Raw genomic sequence first — 20,619 nt, 5'->3', positions numbered from 1 at the left:
TCTTTCAGGAACTGAATGCGAGGAGAGGAAAAAACCTGAGGGAACCATTCATGACAGCAGTCAAGAAGGTATTGAGTTGGGAAGTGCTCTGGCTCTGAAGATACTGGGCACACTTCACGCATGAAAGGTGGAACTTCAGAGCTTGAAATCCTTCCACAGTGATTATTGTGCAGGTGCAAAGCCCACGTTATGAAGAATACTGGATCACCATTAAGATCTGAGAGGTACTGATCAAGAATGTAATGCACATATACTACACAGCACAAGGCTTAAGAAACAAATATACAGACTGGATATTTAAACCGAGATACACAGTTGTTAGGCACAAATAAATGGTTAGCATCCAGAGTTTGTTCAAACATTGTATAAGTACAAGCCATTTTCCTCACTCCCTGCTCCTCCTTGCAGACCCCCCAAAAGGCATCCCCAAGGGTCAAGAGACCTCTGGCAATGGCAAGGGATCCCTCAGCAACTGGATGGAATGTGAAGCACACAGTCTGGGTGCTATCCAGTGTATGTGTGTGTGCGCGCGCGCGCATGCTCATGTACGTACTTACCCATCATAGTAAACGTTTTCCCTGAACCAGTCTGGCCACTAAAAACAAACACAATATGATCATCAAAAAAAGAGTGAATGGGAATGGAGTGGGGGGAGGAGAACCCCACAGTGCTGCTACTCAGAAATTATAATTGCTTTATGTTAGGGATAATTCTGTACTCTGTATAATCAAGAGGTATTTCTCCAACAGAGCAATTTATGCAATCATTCAAATGAGAGTTTACATTAATGTGAAATGAAAAGGTTGAGAGCTTACTATGCAAAAATGGTTCCATTGTAGCCATTCATGCATGATTCCACGATATTTTTCGCCACACTTGAGAACACCGATTCCTGGGCAGAAAAAGATTTTTTAAAAATAGATGTTAAAGTTTTATATTGATAAATGTATAAAGAATAAAACTCTATAGGATGCACAGTCACAATCATACCCTATGCTCTATGCCGTAAACAAAATCAATATCCTGACATTCAGAGAAGCTCTTCATGAGATACGAGCATTTCATCAACATTAAGGAATTGTTATTATGCATGAAATAATGAGATCAATGATAATGAGACCAAGTAATAGTTAGCAAGTAATAGGTTGGAGCCATTATAAGAATGTGCCTAATGAACATGGCAATTACTAAAATAGAAGTTGTTAAATATGCCATAAATCTTAATACAGACCACAGAGCAGTCAGATGAACTTGCTTTTCCTAACTGATGCTCTCTTCTATCCCCTGGCTTTAATCTTCCTTTCTTTTGAAGATTGAAGGCCCATGGGGAGGGACTATAATCTCTGCACCAGCGTCTAGCTATTTTAGACAGTTAATATCTTTCAAATATTAGATAGATAGATAGATAGATAGATAGATAGATAGATAGATAGATAGATAGATAGACAGATAGATAGATAGACAGATAGATATAGATACACACACACACACGAATAAATACAATGGATCACCTCCAGATCATAAGTTACAGGTGAGCAACCTCTCTGTGTGTGTGTATACACACAAACATATAGATAGATAGATAGATAGATAGATAGATAGATAGAGTATCCTTAGGCAAGTTACTTCCCTGCTGCACCATTAGGTGGCTTTAACAACCACCAGAGAGGGTTAATAATGGCAGAGTGGAGCCCCTGGTGGAGGACATTACTAAGGAGACTGCTTTTTTTTAATTATTATTTCTTGTTTACACAGTCAGACAGGTGTTATTGACTGGTTTGTTTTATCCAGACATCAAGTCCTTCCCAAGGACCTGGGATGGCTGGATTTTATTGTCAATTGTTATAGATATCGTCGCAGAATATAGGCTGTTCCCAGTAAAGCTGCTTTTTGTAATTGGCTGATGGTGATTTCTGTGACCCCTATGGTGTTGAGGTGCTCTTCAAGGTCTTTTGGAACTGCACCCAGGGCGCCAATTACCACTGGGATTATTTTGGTCTTTTTCTGCCACAGCCTTTCAATTTCAATTTGTAGATCTTTGTATTTGGTTATTTTTTCTATTTCTTTTTCTTCTATTCTGCTATCCCCTGGTATTGCTATGTCAATTATTTTAACTTGTTTTTCTTTCTTCTCAACTACAGTTATATCTGGTGTATTATTATTATTATTAATTCAATTTCTATACCGCCCTTCCAAAAATGGCTCAGGGCGGTTTACAAAGAGAAATAATAAACAAATAAATAAGATGGCTCCCTGTCCCCAAAGGGCTCACATTCTAAAAAGAAACGTAAGACACACACCAGCAACAGTCACTGGAGGTACTGTGCTGGGGGTGGATAGGGCCAGTTACTCTCCCCTTGCTAAATAAAGAGAATCACCACGGTAAAAGGTGCCTCTTTGCCCAGTTAAGAAGGGCAATCCTTTAGGCCTATCCTGATAATGTCCAGCAGATATCCTGCAAAGTTTCAGCCAATTTCAAACTACCCTGAACTAACTGGAATTAATGAAGTATGTGGTTGCTCCAGAAATTCCTGAAAAAGACACAGAGTTTTTAGATCATTGTTTCTACACTGGCTTTCAAGACCAAGGCACCTTTACTGATGATCTGCACCTGGAAACTGGCTGCACCCAAAGGCATTGTTAGGTAATTATAAGATCCAAGGCCTTGGCCAAAGGGCTTGGGTCAGGCTAACAGCCACTCACCTCTCTCATTTTGATTATTAATCCTTTTCATGCTCGCCAAAGAAATCCAAAGCTCTCTTCCATTTTCTGAAACCATTAGTTACTAGGACATCCTTGCTACAGCTGATGTGTTTGGCTCATAGTACTCCATTTATTTTTAAATTTTCTTGTATTTGGCAATCACTTCTTACATGAAATTTGGGAGGTGGGGGCCTACTGTACACTAGTATCTCACCCTTCCACCTATATTACTGCAATGTGCTCTATGTGGGGCTGCCTTTGTACATAGTCAAGAAATTGCAGTTGGTCCAGAATGTGGTGGTCATCTAGGAGAGACCATATTACTCTTGGCTGCCAGTATTTGGCGTTTCCAGGCCAAATACAAGGTGCTGGTTATTACCTATAAAGTCCTAAACAGCTTAGGCCCTGGGTATTTAAGAGAATGTGTTCTTTAACATGAGTCCCACTGCCTGTTAAGATCATCTGGAGAGGTTCATCTGCGGTTGCCGCCAACTCATTTGGCAGCTACTCGGGGACGGGCCTTCTCCGTTGCTGCACCAGGACTCTAGAATATACTCTCTGTTGAAATAAGAGCCTCCCCATCTCTGGCAACTTTTAAAAAGACACTGAAGTCACATTTATTCACCCAGGCTTTTAATTAGATTTATAGTTTTAATTTTTGTTGGTTTTAAATTATTTTAATATTAATGATTTTAATGTTTAAATGATTTTAATTGTTTAATTTATTTAATGTCATTTTAAATGATTTCAATTGTAAACCACCCAGAGATGCCAGTTTGGAGTAGTATAAAAATATGTTCGTTAAATTAATTACATACATACATACAATGGCTTCTTTTGCAGCCACTTTGCCACCGTGTTTTGTTTTTTTTAAGAACAGAATGCATGGAGCGGGTTAATAGTACTTTTTAAGTTGTTGCCACCACCTTCTCCATTATGCCCAGCAGCTTGGTTGCTGGTGAGCACAAAGGCCACCCACTGCTCCCTCCACCGTGCTCAATGGCTGGGTTTGTTTGCTTGTTTGACATTTGTATACCACCCCAAACGCAAATCTCTAGGCAGTTTACAACAAAACAATAAAAACAAGTAAAAAGGTGAAAACATTACAACAACAACAACAACAACAACAACATTAAAACTATTAAAAATCACCAAACAAAAATCAACAGGGTTGCTGTTGGATGCTAAGGCCGCCCACTACAGCTGCGTTGCTGCTGGGCACAAGGGGCACCCATCTCCTCTCCATCATGCCCAGCACGTGCCTTGGCATTGTGCGTGAGGGCCACCCTTTCATTCCCTCCATTGCCTCTTCCACCATGTCTGGCAGCTAAGTTGCTACGGGGCATGAGGGCCACCTTCACCCCCTCCACCATGCCCAACAGGTGGCTTGCAGCTGAGTGCGATGGCTACTTGCTGCCCCCTGGCCATCCCCTTCACTGTGCCTGACACTGGGTTGCCACTGAGCGCAGGGGCACCCTCTCCACTATGTCCAGCAGCTGCGTTGCTATGAAAAGGACAGAGATAGAGGAATGAGAAGCAGGTAAATGGCTCTGTCCCTCTCCCGCTTTCCATTACAAATGCACAGGGGAGGGTGGGGCTCAGTGACAGAGGCCATGATGGGGACCACCACCATCTTAGGTGTAGCCGCAACTTTAAAAACACCCAGCACCCTGATCTCAGCCGAGGAGGGTTGTGGATTAGCTACTGGGCGCCTTTTACCTAGGAAAAGCCACTGCCCAGGGGACTCACAATTTTCCAGTTTGTTCGTAAAGCTGGTGCTGGGCCCACGAGGAGCTAGTGAAGCACGGTCTCAGCGGGCAACCTGATTCCCAGACCTCCTGAATTGCCGGTGCTTGTGAAGGGGGCGGAGATACAGCCAGTACGAGCAGCCCACAGGCGGCCGTATCTGGCGCTGAGGAACTCTCCACATCCAGGGTCAGGCGCACGAACGACTTGGAGGTGGCTGTGGCCGACTGGGAAAAACGCAGCAAAGTCAGGCGCATGAATGGCCTGGAGGCAGCCGTGGCCGACTGGGAAAAACACAGCAAAGTTTGGGGCAAGCACGGCCCGAAGGCGATTGTGGCCGATAACTGTGCTTTCACTGAACGTGGCCCTCCTGGAAAGTCAGCGTGGGGGCCTCTCCCCTTCAGAAGGCGAACGCTGTAGCGTGTTAATCACCCCGATCACCACATGCAGCGAGGGAGGGGAGTAAGGGAAACAGAGGGACCAGCAGAAGAAAGACGAAAGTAGGTGTTGTTTTTTTTTAAAGTTATAACATATTGAAGGTAAGAAGAGAATGGAGCATTGGTACTCACCGTGAAGGCTTCTTCTGGCTGCTGTTGTAGAGGACAACTCCCCGGGTTATCATCCCATGCTCGCTCCAGGGCAGGACGTATGCTAATTGGAAAGCTATAAAAGGAGCCGGATGGTAACCCCACCCAGTTCTTGTAGTCAGCCAAGCTTCGAACGGAAGGAAACCTCAATAACACACTTATATGAGTAGAAAAGGCCAGTAAACAGAAACAGGTAAACAAACAGGTAAACAAACAGCCGGAAGATAGGGAACCATCCCCCCCAGGAGTCTGGGACCGCATAGGGAGGGTCGAGTTGTCCTCTACAACAGCAGCCAGAAGAAGCCTTCACGGTGAGTACCAATGCTCCATTCTCGGCTGCTGTGTGAGGACAACTCCCTGGGGACATACCAAAGCCAGGTGACCCAGGGTGGGGGTCCCAGGCTATTGAGGGGGAAGGACGTGTTGCAGAACCCTTCTGCCAAAGGCAGCCTGAGCGGAGTGCATAGTGTCCATCTTGTAGTGCCTGGTGAAGGTGGATGGGGACGCCCACGTGGCCGCTCTGCAGATCTCCTCCCACGGGGCGTTAGTGGAGAACGCTGCTGAAGTAGAGGCCGCTCTAGTTGAATGCGCTGTGATTCGCATGGGTGGCGGCAAGTGTTGGGTCTCATATGCCAAGGAGATGCAGGCTCTGATCCAACGACCAATGACAGCTGAGGAGACCTTTTGGCCCATGGAGGCCAGTAGGAAGGAGACAAATAAGGAGTCCGTCGTCCTGAAGGAGGCAGTTCTTTTAAGGTAGGTCTTCAAGCAGCGGCGAACGTCCAACTTATGCCACTCCTTTTCCCTGGGGTGGACAGGCTTGGGACAGAAGGAGGACAGGACCAGGTTTTGAGACCTGTGGAACATGGAAGCGACCTTAGGAAGAACTGAAGGGTCCGGGATTAAGGTTACAGAATCAGCCGAGAACATACAGACCCTGGGATTGGAGGATAGCGAGGCTAATTCTGAGATCCTCCTGGCCGAGGTGACAGCCACCAGGAAGGCCAACTTCAGGGAGAGGCAGCTTAAGGAAATGGACCTAATCGGTTCAAATGGAGGCTTGTGAAGGACTCGCAAGACCTTGTGGAGGTCCCACGTAGGGAACCTATGTACTACAGGAGGTGATGTTAGCGATGCCCCCCGAAGGAAACGCTTTAGGTGGGCGTGGGACTAGAGAGGCTTGCCCTTGAATGGTAGCAGGAGAGGAGCCAAGGCCGAAGCGTGCCGCTTGACGGTATTGGCCTTAAAGCCCTTGTCGAGGCCGTCCTGTAGGAATTGTAGCAGCTCAGGTAGGGAACATGCCCTCGGAGTCAGGTGCCTGTTTCTGCACCATCTGAGGAAAACTCTCCAAGTGCACTGGTATATGCGGTGAGTGGAGGAGCGTCTGGAGGCCATCAGGGTGTCTAGAACACTCTGGGAGTAACCGAAGCCCCCTAGCAGCTCCCGCTCAAGTGCCAGGCGGCAAGCTGGAACCAGGCGGGATCCAGATGGAGTAGTGGGCCCTGCGAGAGCAGGTCTGCGGAGACGGGAAGAAGAACTGGAGGCCCGGTTGCAAGGTTCAGGATCTCTGGGAACCAAGGCCTGCGGGGCCAATGAACGGCCACTAGAATCACCCTGGCCCCCAGGAGCCGAATGCGCCTGAGAAGTCTGGCCAGGAGCGGAACTGGTGGGAAGGCGTAGAGGAGGGTCCGTGGCCAGGGAGCCGTCATGGCGTCTGTCTGTTCCGCCTGTGGGCACTGGAACCAACTGAAGAACCGTGGAAGCTGGTTGTTGCTGGGAGTGGCAAACAAGTCGACTTGAGGGGCTCCCAGTCTTTTGGTCAGGAATAAGAAGGCTCTGTGGCTCAGGGCCCATTCGGCTGGGTGGATGTCTTGCCAGCTCAGCCAGTCCGCTTGTATGTTCAGTTCTCCCTTCAGGTGGACTGCTGATAGGGAGGACAGGTGAGATTCGGCCCACTGAAGAAGCAGAACTGCCTCCTGATGAAGGGAGCAAGACCTGGTGCCGCCTTGCCGGTTGACGTGAGCCTTTGCCGTCACGTTGTTGGTCTGGACCAGGACATCCTTGCCCCTCAGCACAGGTAGGAAGGCTCGAAGGGCCAAGCGAATTGCACGAAGCTCCATCCAATTCATGCTGTCGCCCGCCTCCTCGGGGGATCACTTGCCCTGAGCCGACTGAGAAAGGCAGTGAGCTCCCCATCCCCGAAGGCTCGCGTCCGTGGTGATGAGAATCCGAGGGGGGTCCAGAAAGGGCTTGCCAGCCTCTAGGTTTTTCTTGCAGAGCCACCAGCAGAGCGAAGAGCGCACTTCTGGAGAAAATTGAACCCTCCTGGACGACTTGGAGGCAATGTCCCCCTGGAAGGGGAGGAGGAACGACTGGAGGCAACGAAGATGGAACCTTGCCCAGGGGACAGAGTCGATGGAGGAAACCAGTAGACCCAATAACTGAGCCAGATGAAGGACGCGAGGCCTGCTGGTCGCCAGGGTCTTCAATGTCATGGACCAAATCTTGAGTCTGCGTTCCTCTGGAAGAAACAATCGGTCCCTTTGGGTGTCCAGGACTACTCTTAAGTGCTGGAGTCTGAGCGTGGGAGACAGGTGGCTCTTGGCGTGGTTGACCTGGAAACCGTGGGATGTTAGGGCCTCTAGGGTGATCTGGACGTCCCGTTCTGCTTGGTCTCACGACAGTACGATCAAATCGTCCAAATACGCCGAGAGGCGGACCTTTTGTAGGCGGATGTAGGCTACTAGAGGGGCCAGCACCTTTGTGAATGCCCTTGGGGCCGAGGAGAGGCCGAATGGAAGGGCTCGATACTGATAATGTACTCCCCTGTAACAGAATCTGAGGACAGGACGGGATAGAGGGTGAATAGGAACGTGCAGATAGGCCTCGTGTCAGATCCACTGATGCCATCAGGTCCCCGTGTTGCAGGCCCTCCGCGATGGAGCGGAGGGTCTCCATACGGAACTTGCGCTTGCGTACCCACCAGTTTAAGGATTTTAGATCGAGGACTGCCCTGTAGGTGCCGTCCCACTTGGGCACAGTGAATAAGATTGAATAAAGCCCCTGACGGCGCTCTTGAGGGGGGGACCGGTTCTATGGCTGCGATGGCTAGTAGGTGGTCTATGGCCTGTTGAAGGATTCTGTGTCTTTTGATGGATCGAGATGTTGGAGTGGGAAGAAACCTGTCTAGTGGGCGGCCTGACAACTCTATTAAATATCCCTCTAAAACTGTTTTCAGGACCCATTTGTCTGTGGTGGACGCCTACCAGGCATGGTAAAAGTGGGAGAGGCGACCTCCTATCCTTAAAGAGTCACTGTGCTTGACGTGGCTTAAATTGCTGGCCTGGCTGGGCTCTCGAATTGGACTTGGCAGGGAAGTTTCCCTTTGGCCAATTGGGGCATCTAAATCTGTTGTCCTGCTCCCGGGGGTGAAAGGAGAGGCGAAAGGAACGAAATTGGTGCTGTTGAGGCTGACCCCTACGAAAAGGGCGCCGGTCGTCCCTCCTGGCTGTACTGGGAAGGGTCATCTTTCTATCCTTGGATTCAATGAGAATGTCCTTAAGCGCTTCATCCCCGAAAAGCTTAGTGGCTGAGAAGGGGACTGCCGCTAAGTTGGCTTTTGATGATGCATCAACCTGCCAGTGGCGGAGCCAAAGGGTTCGCCTAGCAATAACGTTAGTAGCTGTAGCCCGGGCCCCGAAATGTATCACATCCAGGGTGGTGTCAGCAATGTAGGCTTGTGCCTTCTGGAGCTTTAGGGCAATCTGGCGGGACCTGGCTGGATCTGGGTGAGGAGATTGAAGCAACTCATCGGTCCAGAGCAGTGCTGCCCGAGAAATGATAGAGGCAGCTATGGAGGCTCTGATAGAAAGAGAGATACAATTGTTATTTCTCTTTAACTGTACTTCGATTCTCTTTTCGGCAGGGTCCTTCAGCGTCAACTCTCCATCTTGTGGGCTGAGACGTGAGCATCTACTGGAGGCGTTTGGAGTTGTGCAGCTGCTGAAGGGATGAACGCATAGTGCTTGTTAGCTAAGGAAGAGACCTTCTTCTGGACCGCAGGTGCTTGCCACTCCTGCTGGAGAACCTCCGAGAAGGTATTTGGCAAGGGAAACAGGAGCTCTGGTGAAGAATGTGTAGGTAATACCAGAGACTCCTTGGAGGGAATAGCCCCAGATTGCAAACCCTCAATAGTGAGACCCAGGGTGTGCATGGCCTTAACAAACAACATGGAAAAATCATCAGATGGAAAAAGGCACTTAAACTGAGGAGTGGATTCCTCCATCCCCGTCTGTCCATCAGACCACTCCCCTTCTTCCCTGGAATCATCCCCCAAGTCTGCCAGATCAGGGGATACTCCCCCTGCAAAGGCTGCCCCAGCTTGGCCCGAGGGGGAATGGGGGGGAGCAGAGACCCTTCCCAGGTGGGTAGGAGACTCTGGACACGAGTCTTCCGAAGAGTGGACTAGAGCAGAACGTGTGGCAGCGGGTCTGGGATCCCTACACCCCTTCTGCTGCCCCTTGCGGCCCTTCTGCCTCTTTCTGTGGGATTTCCCATGCGGGGCCGAGTCAGAATCAGAAGGGGGGGGAGGGAGATTGCCTCCTTTGCTTGCGGCCCTTCTTTCCCCCCTTGCGCTGATGCAGGGCTTGCGAAAGCACATCGCTGATCCAGGTTTTTCAGCTCTCCGGCATCTCTGTCCCTGGGGCTGCAGAGGAGGGGAGAGGGGGAGGGGCTGCTCCCTGGTCTCCTGCAGAAGCTGCTATTGAAGCCGCTATTGGTACGAGCAGAGGGGGGCTATCCAATGGCGAGGCCTGAATCGGAGCCATGGAGGGGGGCTGCCTGCCCTCGGGGGAACCCGTTCCAGCCAATCCGCTAGGGGACTGCCGCCCCAACTCACCCTCCTCAGTCTGTGCGATGCCCTCCTCCTCTCCCGAGGAACCGGTGGCCTCCGAGGATCTGACCGCTGTGAGCAGCTCCAGTACTTGGGCTCTCCTGTGCTGCCGCTGGGCCCTCGCATGCTCTGCCCCGAGGGATGAGTCAAAATGGCGCCCTTCGCTCTGCGCGCCCGCACGCGTGGCAGCAGCAGCATGCCGATCTCTCTTTGAGGCGCCCGCCGCCGCAGAGGGGGGCGGTGGTGCCAAAGTGCCCTCACCTGGGGGGGACGCAGCGGTCCTGGGCGCAGCTGTGGTGGGTCTAGCGGCGGCCGCGCTCACAGCGGGGCGGTCCGCCTTTGCCGGTTGCGCCTTTTGCCTCTCCGCACGTGGTCGGAGGCCCTGAAGGCACGGCTGCTCCATGACAGAAGGGGAAGGGAAAGAGAGAAAGGTCTGGGCAGCAAGTGGAGAGCGGAGGAAAGGAGCGGGGTGAGGCGGAAAGAACGAGGCTCGGAAGGGAGCCTTTGCAAAAGAAAAAAGCCTCTTTTTTTTTTGGAAGAGGGGGAGGGGGGCAGTCGAGGGGCCAAACAAGGAGGGAAGAGGCTTAAGCGGAGGAAGGAGCAAGGTAAAAAAGCTTATCTGAGGAGGAACGAAGCAAGGCTGAGTATCCTTTCCTGGAGCGTTAGCAGTAGCAGGACGAAAAGAACTGGGTGGGGTTACCATCCGGCTCCTTTTATAGCTTTCCAATTTGCATACGTCCTGCCCTGGAGCGAGCATGAGATGATAACCCGGGGAGTTGTCCTCACACAGCAGCCGAGAAGGGAATCAGAAAGGAGCAATGAGTAAGGAAACAATCAGAATTAGCAAAGATATGAGAGAATGAAAAAAATCGCTGCCTGGAGCTTTCGAGGACAGAAAAGAACTGGCCGGGGTTATCTCCCTCAGCTTCAAGTAGGCGTAGCTTTCTATTTCTGTCCAATCAACTGTCCTGCCTTGGAGCTTATGGGAAGGATAACCCAGAGGTGTCCTCGGTCCCAGCAACAGAGAAGTGGGGGGGGGGGGAATACTGATGTACACCTGGTGAGAATGAGGGATGCAGTTACTACTGCATGCACAGATGGACTGGATCAGCTAGCAAGGTATGTGCAGTGTTTTCAGGATCTTTATCAAGTTTACAAAGCTGCATAGCACATCAAGAACATTCCACGGCTTCAGCAGTTTTATAGCAAAATTGAGGCCAGTCAGGTGCTATAAATAAGCTCCAAATTGTGTACTTGATTTTGCCAACTTCAAACCACTAACTAAAGTGTAAAATTCCTGTAACTCTTCAAAACTAACCTTAAAGTAGGTTGGTAGCAAAGTCATAGACCTGTGAAGTACCAGATCTTATGTAAAAGGATCGCCCTACAACTGCAGTTGAATTCTGCAGAAGTGTATGGTTGCTTAATCTGAACAATTTCCTAATACAAATGAGAAATGCCCAGTCAAAACAATTTAATCTTTTCTTAATGTTTTAAAACTTGGTTAACATTTCAGTTATACATATTCCAAGTATAAATAGTTTTAATATAAGATATTATTTTCATATTCTACATTTGTTTTAATCTTATGCTGGTCGCTGACTGAAATAAAGATATTATTATTATTTTCATATAATTTGTGTACCCCTTTCTGCAGTTACGAATTCAAAATGGTTTACAATCCAGAGAAATGACAAATTAAATATATATATTTAAAAAAACAGCCCATCACAATTCTATTCTTCTATCAAATTAACATAATCTAACACAATCTAACACAATCTAAATCAAGTAGGACAACTTCAGTACAGTAATACAATACTACAATACATCAACTCTAGTAAATTACCTGGGTTGTGTCCATATCTGCCACATGATCAAAGGTGAAAATCTTAGGTTCAGGCTTTGAATGAAGACGGATAGTGTTTGATGAAAGAACCAACAAACACAAGCCACGATCCCCATCAGGAAGGACAGATCCCTCTGGAGCAGGACGCACCCTGATGTAAACCTTGATAGCATCACCTTCAGTACTAAAGAAAGCAACCACTACATGAGTACACTTGAAGAACTATCCAGTGTTCATAAACTTGTTTCATTTTTGTCATTTTCTTATGACCCCAATATCAAGCACAAAGTAGATATATTTTCCCTAATATTATACTGTACATGTAATTATTACAGAAATAAGTTACTACCTATTTTTAACACACACTCACAATGATGTGCGAACAGGCATCCAACCCTAGGTTAAAACTGTAGCAGGCCAAACAGTAGTTTCTGCTACAGTGAATTTCCCAAACCTCCAAGTTTGTTTGTTCTGAACAAAGAGTGTCACACTGTAAACCTGTAATTTGGTAACAAAGTCTGTGGTATTTATGCACAAGACAGTTCCTTACCTTGAGGCAGCTAACATCACATCACGTGACTCATCTGAAAAACAAAAGTGAAAAACTGCACATAACTAAACAGGAACAAAAATGTGTTGTTTAAAGAAGCAGTAGTCAGTAGCTGGGCATGATGTCACACAGCTTGGTCTAGCAAAGTTTGGCACATGCAGGCTAAAAGGTGGCCTTTCAGTTAAGACATGGTGGTGCACCTTGGGTTATCCATTCCTGATGTAAAGAATTACAAATAAAAAATTTAAAAAATAAGAGTGTAACAAGAGACATCAAGATTAAAAACAGATTTGGATTTTGGAACATGAACAAACATTTGACAGAATAAACAAGTCATGTAGGAAATCAAACTGTGCCCTCTGAATGGAGTAATTTTAATTAAAGCAGGTTTACACAGACATATTCCATTGAGTTTATTTGAGAGAGCGTCTTGCCCCATATGTCCCAACCTTACGATCTTCAGAGCCCTCCTCCAAGTTTCCTCCAAACAAGGTGAGGTGGTGGCTACTAAGGAGAGGGCCTTTTCGGTGGTTGCACCCAGTTTATGGAATAGCCTTCCCAATGAGGTTTGCCTGGCTTCATCCTTTTGTTTTAAACTCCAGGTAAAGACCTTTTTGTTCACTCAGGCCTTTTACATTTTAATCTAATGTTTAAAGATGTATTTTAAATTGTTTTGTATTGTATTTTCTTCCACTCTCCTTTACTTGGTCTGTTATGATTTAATGTGTTGTGTGTTTTTATCTCGTGTTTCATTGTTGGGTTGTAAGCTGTCTAGAGGACAATTTTTTGTTGTTGTTGGTTGAATGGAAGTTTCCAGGAAAGTGCCCTAAAAGTGTTCATTTTCATTCCAGACATGACATATCACAAGTATACAGAAAAACTTTTAACTTTGATCACATGAGTATTCAGATTAGTGAAACTATTCGTGTGTTTAAAAATTAAGCATTATGTTTCCAAAATCAGGACAATATATAGTCTATTAAGCTTAAATAAATAAATAAAACCCAACAGCTAGCTATTGTGTCCAGATATACTGGATATATACTGGATTCATGAAAATGTCAGTGCATTGAGAGAGAGAGCACTATAGAGTAGCCTTCATTTAGATGTTCACCATCTAGCCCCAGACCAGGAGAAGAAATAAGGTGATTATAAACTGCAACAATATAAATACAAATACGATGGATATTTATATGCCACTTTCCCCAAAAGTTCCCAAAAGTGGTTTACATAGAAATGAATAAATAAAATGGCTCCCTGTCCCCCGTTTCCTCTCTTCACCTGCTGCAGAGTCATCCTTGCAGCTCACCTTCACCCATCACCTTCTGCAATGTTTGAGAAACTGACTCCAGTAACTACAGTGAGCTTCGAGAAGAAATGACTAACATTTCCTAAATAAATTCCAGAGCTTCTATTCCAGCTAAATGGTGATGGAAATTGAACTAAGTAGCTTTTGAATTCCAAAAAGACTGCATCCAGTCCACATAAAATAATCAGAACACAAGTATCCAAATTAGTGTGGTGCTAGTGCAATGATTTAACGCAATGCACTGCAACACTTGTATGCACTCCTGGAGGAGGTGGCTTATACACTGCACAAAGAAACAGCAGTGTAAAAGAGAGCTGTCCACGCTGCTGCAAGGTATCCTAAAGCACAGTCCTGCAGCTATGGAGGTGGGCCACTCCGTGCCAACTAAGTGTTGTGCAATTGCAGTTTTGATGCATATTGGGAATAATTTATTTATTTGAAATATTTAATATACCACCCACTCCGAAGACTCCAGGTGGTGCATAAAAACATGCAAAACAAAGCAACATTATAATTTAGATTCTCAATTAAAAACTAAAGTCTCTCTCTCTCTCTCTCTCTCTCTCACACACACACACACACACACACACGCGCGTAAACTACAGGGCAAAAGCCTGGTGAAAAAGAAAAGTCTTCAATAGAGATTTGAAGATCAGTAAGGAAAGGGCTAAACAAATTTGAAGGGGAAGAGAGTTCCAAAGAAGTGGGGCAGCAACCGAAAAGGCCCTTTCACAGGTCCTAGAGCCCTGAACCTCTTGAAAATCAGGGACCGACAAAAGGGCCATCTGAGATTATCTAACCGGACGGGATGTGACTGGATGGGAGAGGCGGGTCTGTAGGTAGACAGGTGCCAAGCCCCGCAAGGCTTTGAAGGTCAAAACCAGGACCTTAAACTGAACTCGAAAGCAAATAGGCAACCAGTGCAATGACTGCAGGAGAGGTGTTACCCTGTCATATTTTCTGGCACCCATGAGTAGGCGAGCTGCTGCATTCTGGACCCATTGTAGTTTCCCGATCATCCTCAAAGGTAACCCTAGATAGAGAGCGTTACAATAATCTAAGTGTGAGATAACAAGTGCATGGGTCACTGTCGTTAATGGATCAAGGTAAGGGCATAACTGCCGATCAAGGTAAGGGCGTAATTGGCGAACCAGATTAAGCTGGGGAAAAGCAATTCTGGCTGCAGCCTCCACCTGCTGTTCAAGCAGGAGGTGCGAGTCCAAAAGGACCCCCAAATCACGAATAAGTTCAATGGGAGTAGCTCTCGGTGGCCTTTGATACTATCGACCATAGTATCCTTCTGGAATGTCTGAGGGGACTGGGGGTGGGAGGCACTGCTTTGCAGTGGTCCTGTTCCTACTTCTCGGGCAGATTCCACATGGTGTCTCTTGAAGACTGTTGTTCTTCAAAATCTGAACTTTCCTATGGTGTTGCTCAGGGCTTCATATTGTCTCTGATGTTATTTAACAGCTACATGAAGCCTCTGGGAGAGATCACCAGTAGGGATATGTATGGAACCAGCTGGCCTGGTTGGGTTTGAGGCCGGTCCAGCCTTGAACCCAACCAGGCCAGCTGGTTTGCTCCGGCACCCCCTCAAACACTCCCCCCCCCGGTTTGGTTCAGGGAGTTTGCGATCTTTACATTATTTATTTATTTATTAACCTTTTACTCCTCTCGGGGGAGTTCCTAAAGGCAGAGAGTGTGTGTGTGTGTGTGTCCACGGAGGTTCCCCCTCCCCCCCGGCCTTCTAAATCACCCCCTTGCCCGTGACCAGTTTTCAGCCTTCAGCTGGCGGCCATGTTGGGGGCTTGCACCTGTGCACATGGCCTCTGCGTGGCCTGAACCGGGTGAGAGGGTGATTTAGAAGGTCGGCGGGGGGAGGGGGAACCTCCATGGACCCCCCCTCCAGGAACTCCACCGAGGGGAGTAAAAGGTTAAAAAATTTTTAGAATTTAAAGATCGCAACCCCCCTGAAATTCGGGGGAGGGTCAGGTTCAACCCCGAACTGGTTCACACACCCCTAATCATCAGGAGATTTGGTGCAGGCTGTTATCAGTATGCTGATGACACCCAAATCTATTTATCCATGTCAACCTCATCAGGAGAAGGCATAACCAACCTAAATGCCTTCCTGGATGCGGTGATGGGCTGGATGAGGGATAACAAGCTGAGGCTGAATCCAGATAAGAGAGAGGTATTTATTGTGCATTGTCAGAACTCAGGAAACAATTTTGATCTGCCTGTTTTGGATGGGGCCACGCTCCCCGAAAAGGAACAGGTACACAGTCATAAGAACATAAGAACAGCCCTGCAGGATCAGGCCTAAGGCCCATCTAGCCCAGCATCCTGTTTCACACAGTGGCCCACCAGATGCCACTGGGAGCCTACAGGCAGGAGTTGAGGGCATGGCTCTCTCCTGCTGTTACTCCCTTGCAACTGGTTTTCAGAGGTACCTTGCCTCTGAGGCTGGAGGTGGCCTATAGCCCTCCAACTAGTAGCCGTTGATAGACTTCTCCTCCATGAAGTGATCCAAACCCCTCTTAAAGCCATCCAGGTTGTTGGCTGTTACCACATCTTGTGGCAGAGAATTCCACAAGTGGATTATGCGTTGTGTGAAAAAGTACTTCCCTTTGTTGGGCCTACATTTCCTGGTAATCAATTTCATGGGATGACCCCTGGTTCTAGTGTTGTGTGAGAGGGAAGAGAATCTCTCTCTCTCCACTTCCTCCACACCATGCATGATTTTATAGACCTCTATCATGTCTCCCCGCAGTCATCTTTTTTCTAAACTAAAAAGCTCCAGGTGTTGTAGTCTTGCCTCATAAAAAAAGGTGCTCTAGGCCCCTGATCATCTTGGTTGCCCTCTTCCGCACCTTTTCCAGTTCCACAATGTCCTTCTTTAGATGTGGTGACCAGAATTATATGCAGTACTCCAAGTGTGGCTGCACCATAGTTTTACATAACAGCATTATAATATTAGCAGTTTTATTATCAATCCCCTTCCTAATGATCCCTAGCATGGAATTGGCCTTTTTCACAGCTGCCACACATTTAGTTGACACTTTCAAAAAGCTGTCCATCACAACCCCAAGATCCCTGACCAGTGGTGATCCCCTGACCAGTGGATCCTGGTCAGTCACTGACAGCTCAGATCCCATCCAGTCCGGGAGTGCTTCTGAATTCAAACCTCTCCCTGTTGTCCCAGGTTGAGGCGATGGCCAGAGATACTTTCTATCTATCAGCTTTGGCTGATATGCCAGCTGTGTCCATTTCGTAAGATGAACGACCTCAAAATGGTGGTATATAAGCTGGTAACCTCCAGACTGGGCTTCTGCAGTGCGCTCGATGTGGGGCTGCCTTTGTAGTCTGGAAACTGCAGTTGGTACAGAATGCAGCAGCCAGGTTGGTCTCTGGGTCATCTCGGAGAGACCATATTACTCCTGCGTTGAAAGAGCTGAACTGGCTGCTGCTGCTGCTAAGTTTGCAAGCAAAATACAAGGTGCTGGTTATTATCTATAAAGTGAAAGAAAACATCTTCTTTGCCATGAGTCCCATCGCCTGTTGAGACCATCTGGAGAGGTTCGTCTCCAGTTGCCACCGGCTCATCTGCGGCCTACTCAGGGATGGGGCCTTCTCTGTTGCTGCCCCTGGGCTTTGGAATGAGCTCCCTGTTGAAATTAGAGCCTCCCCACCTTTGCAACTTTTAAAAAGGCACTGAAGACATATTTGTTCACCCAGGTATTTAATTAGATGTATAGTTGTATTCGTTTTTAATGTTGGGTTATAAATGATTTTAATGTTTTAATCATTTTTGGTTTAAATTTGTATTGTTTTTATTGTGCACTGCCCAGAGATGCAGGTTTTGGGCAGTATAAAAATAAACAAATTACAGGATGCTTAATAGGCATGGAGCACCCCAGCTGCATAGGCATGCTTCATTGTGCTTTGCAGTAGCATGGGCACCTCTCTCTTTACAGTGACATTTATCTGTGCAGTATGTAAGCTGGTCCTCCACTAATGTTGTGCAACACTTCAGAGCACTGCAACCTTGTGCAGCTCTACAAACTTCTTCAGTCTGCACTTTTCTCATTGTGTTAACACAAAACTGATCAGGATGTCTGTCAGTAACCCCAAGAAGATATTCATTCATTGTTCAGATTGGAGAAACAGTTTTAAGAACTCTAAGACTGCACCTATGCTTACTTATCTGGGAGTAAATCCCACTTGACTGGACGGTACTTACTTTCCATCAAACATATTTAGGATCGAGCTGAAAGAACGAAATAAGCAGTTGTCATTGGGTTCAGAACTACCATTTGTTTGAACAAATTTCTGTGCTGCCCAAAACTCATGTCTCTGGGTGGTTTTACAATAAAAATAGCATTAAAACAAAATAAAAACATTAAAACAATCTAGAACTTCAAACATGTTAAAAGTGTTAACTATTAAAATGGTAAATCTAATTAAAAGCCTGCATGAATAGGTGTGACTTGACTAACCTTTTAAAAGTTGTCAGAGATGTGGAGGCTCCTATTTCAACAGGGAGCACATTCCATAGCCTCAGGTCAGCAATGGAGAACACTTGCATTGATCCAGATAACAGGACTGTTTATTTAAACACATTGCACATAAGAAGCACAAAATAAAGAAAGCTAGAGCCAGTCTAATCAGAGGGTACTTCAGGAACAGAAAGGATAAAGCTTTATTTATTAGCACTAAGAGGAATCACTTCCTCCTAGTCAGCAAGGATGCATCACATAGGTGTTCTGGGAGGCAGTGTCTGAGGGAGCAAAAGACTTTCCAAGACTGAGGGTGGCAGAGCTGGAGAAATGAAGATCATGGGCACATGAGTGAAATACCAGCGTGGTATAGTGGTTAGAGTGCTGGACTAGGACCGGGAAGACCTGAGTTCAAATCCCCATTCAGCCATAATACTTGCTGGGTGACTCTGGGCCAGTCACTTCTCTCTCAGTCTAACCTACTTCACAGGGTTGTTGTAAGGAGAAACTTAAGTATGTAGTACACTGCTCTGAGCTCCTTGGAGGAAGAGCGGGATATAAAATTTAAATAATAATCATCATAAATGTGATATGCTGAAAGGCAGGGAGAGGCAAAGCCATGGAGGACCAGGACGAGGAGCTTGTGGTGGATCTGGGGGCAGATTGAAGAGCGAGATATAAATATTTGTGATTGATTGATTAAGTGCTGTCAAGTGTGTGTCAGCTCTTAGCGACCACATAGATAGATTCTCTCCAATTCTTCCACTTGGCCTTTAAGGTCTCTCAGTGGTGCATTCATCGCTGTCATAATCGAGTCCATCCACCTTGCTGCTGGTCATCCTCTTCTTCGCTTTCCTTCAACTTTCCCCAGCATTATGGACTTCTCAAGGGAGCTGGGTCTTCGCATAATGTGTCTGAAGAATGATAGTTTGAGTCTGGTCATTTATGCCTTGAGTGAAGATTCTGGATTGATTTGTTCTATGATCCATTTGTTTGTTTTCCTGGTTGTCCATGGTATCCTCAAAAGTCTTCTCCAGCATGAAAGTTCAAAAGCATCAATGCTTTTTCTACCTTGCTTCTTCAAAGTCCAGCTTTTGCAGCCATAGAGTGTCATGGGGAAAACCATTGTCCGAATGATTCTAATCTTTGTAGGTAGTAGTAGTAGTAAATATTTGCAGAAGTAGTAGGTTTAAGGCCAAGTTGGACAAATCATCCTGGAGAGAATCTATACTCTTAGTGACCAGATAGACAGATTAAGTATCGACACTGACTTGACGATATTTAATCAATCAATCAGTAGGTAGGAAGCCAATGAAAGGATTGGGGCTGAGGATATCCCCCATTTCAGGGATGAAATGTTGGTCCCTATAAAGACAGCATTTGTCCCTCATTTATTCAATAGCAAATAATTAAATTACATAAAAATGAGACGAGATAAACTTAGCTGTGTATGACCTTGCCATCTTTGTAACTCAGTTTTATCTAATTTATTCTTTTGATGTTGTATATTTACTGTATTGTATTGTTTTTATTCCTTGTTTTCTTGGCCATGGACCGTAATAATAAACTTGATTTGATTCAATCACATATACTGAGCCATTTTTGGAAGGCAGTATAGAAATTGAAACAACAACAACCACCACCATGTGTCAATGATACTCAGGCTCTTGATTACCACTGCATACACCTCTCAGCCCCCACAGCCTGCGTCCCTCTTTCTGGAACTTGTGTCCCTCATTCTAGCAATGAACTGTTGGCAACCCTAGAAGGGATATAAGAAGCAGAGGGGGCTGACATGCCCGGAGCAATGAGGGAGGTGAATAATTGTAGCAGCAGAGTAGTGGGTGGAGGGGAGGGGACCGAGATGAGCCTCTGGGAGAGAGTAACACTCGTCAGCACGAAGAGTCCTGAAGTGGCAGGACCGACTCTACCACTTCACACTCTTCAAAAACACAGGGATGTGAAGCACCTCAGAGAAAGCCGAGCCAACCTGTGTCTAGGATTGGACTGTAAACATGCCTGTTACATCTTCACAGTCCAATCCAAACCACCTTTCCTCGGCAATTCCGTCTATTGCTGCCACACGAAACCTAGACAACTTTCGAAACGCAGCGAACTTTCGCATCCTCAGCTGAAGACTGCCCCCGCCACCCGGAGATCACAACTCGGGCAGAAGCGGGCGTTTGGGGCGGCTATTGCTACTCGCGGGAGCGCTCCGAGAGACACCTGGACGGAAAGGAAGGGCGCCCTTCCCCAATTTCAGCCGCCGCCCAGCCAGCGCGCTCGCCATTCCACTTCCGCTCCTTACCGTTCGTCCCGGGGGCCATCCTCATGCCTCCCCCTCCGACCGTGCCTGAAGTCCCTGCTCAAAATGGCGCCCTGTTTGAATTTGGCGCTGAGGAAGTTCCCCCAGCCGCAGTGAAGCCAACGCGGAGGCGGCCTTTGGCGGAAGAGGAGGAGGTGCTTTCCCCCGTCACGTGAAGCC

At 47.0% G+C, this 20,619-nt stretch overlaps 1 protein-coding gene across 6 annotated transcripts in view; it reads right to left on the bottom strand.

Moving 5' to 3' along the window:
* KIF15 (kinesin family member 15) overlaps positions 1-20,617 on the bottom strand; it is an 89,122-nt gene extending 68,505 nt beyond the window's left edge. For 3 of the 6 annotated variants that reach the window (XM_053260949.1, XM_053260950.1, XM_053260954.1), the window contains exons 1-5: positions 20,443-20,617; positions 12,327-12,360; positions 11,777-11,960; positions 816-892; positions 558-595 (exon numbers count right to left, since the gene is read on the bottom strand). In XM_053260949.1, the coding sequence (XP_053116924.1) occupies positions 558-595; positions 816-892; positions 11,777-11,960; positions 12,327-12,360; positions 20,443-20,467 (358 nt within the window). In that variant the 5' untranslated portion in view covers positions 20,468-20,617. Of the gene's footprint in view, positions 1-557; positions 596-815; positions 893-11,245; positions 11,368-11,776; positions 11,961-12,326; positions 12,361-17,878; positions 17,906-18,134; positions 18,241-20,442 lie in introns of those variants that run through there. The other 3 variants (XM_053260953.1, XM_053260952.1, XM_053260951.1) reach the window with 3 other exon arrangements.
* Between the last annotated feature and the right edge of the window lie 2 nt (positions 20,618-20,619).

This window comes from Hemicordylus capensis, chromosome 6, assembly GCF_027244095.1.
Source record: "Hemicordylus capensis ecotype Gifberg chromosome 6, rHemCap1.1.pri, whole genome shotgun sequence".
In the NCBI taxonomy this organism is placed as follows: domain Eukaryota; kingdom Metazoa; phylum Chordata; class Lepidosauria; order Squamata; family Cordylidae; genus Hemicordylus; species Hemicordylus capensis.
The sequence above is the reverse complement of the archived record's forward strand: the minus strand, read 5'-3'. Positions and strand labels throughout refer to the sequence as shown.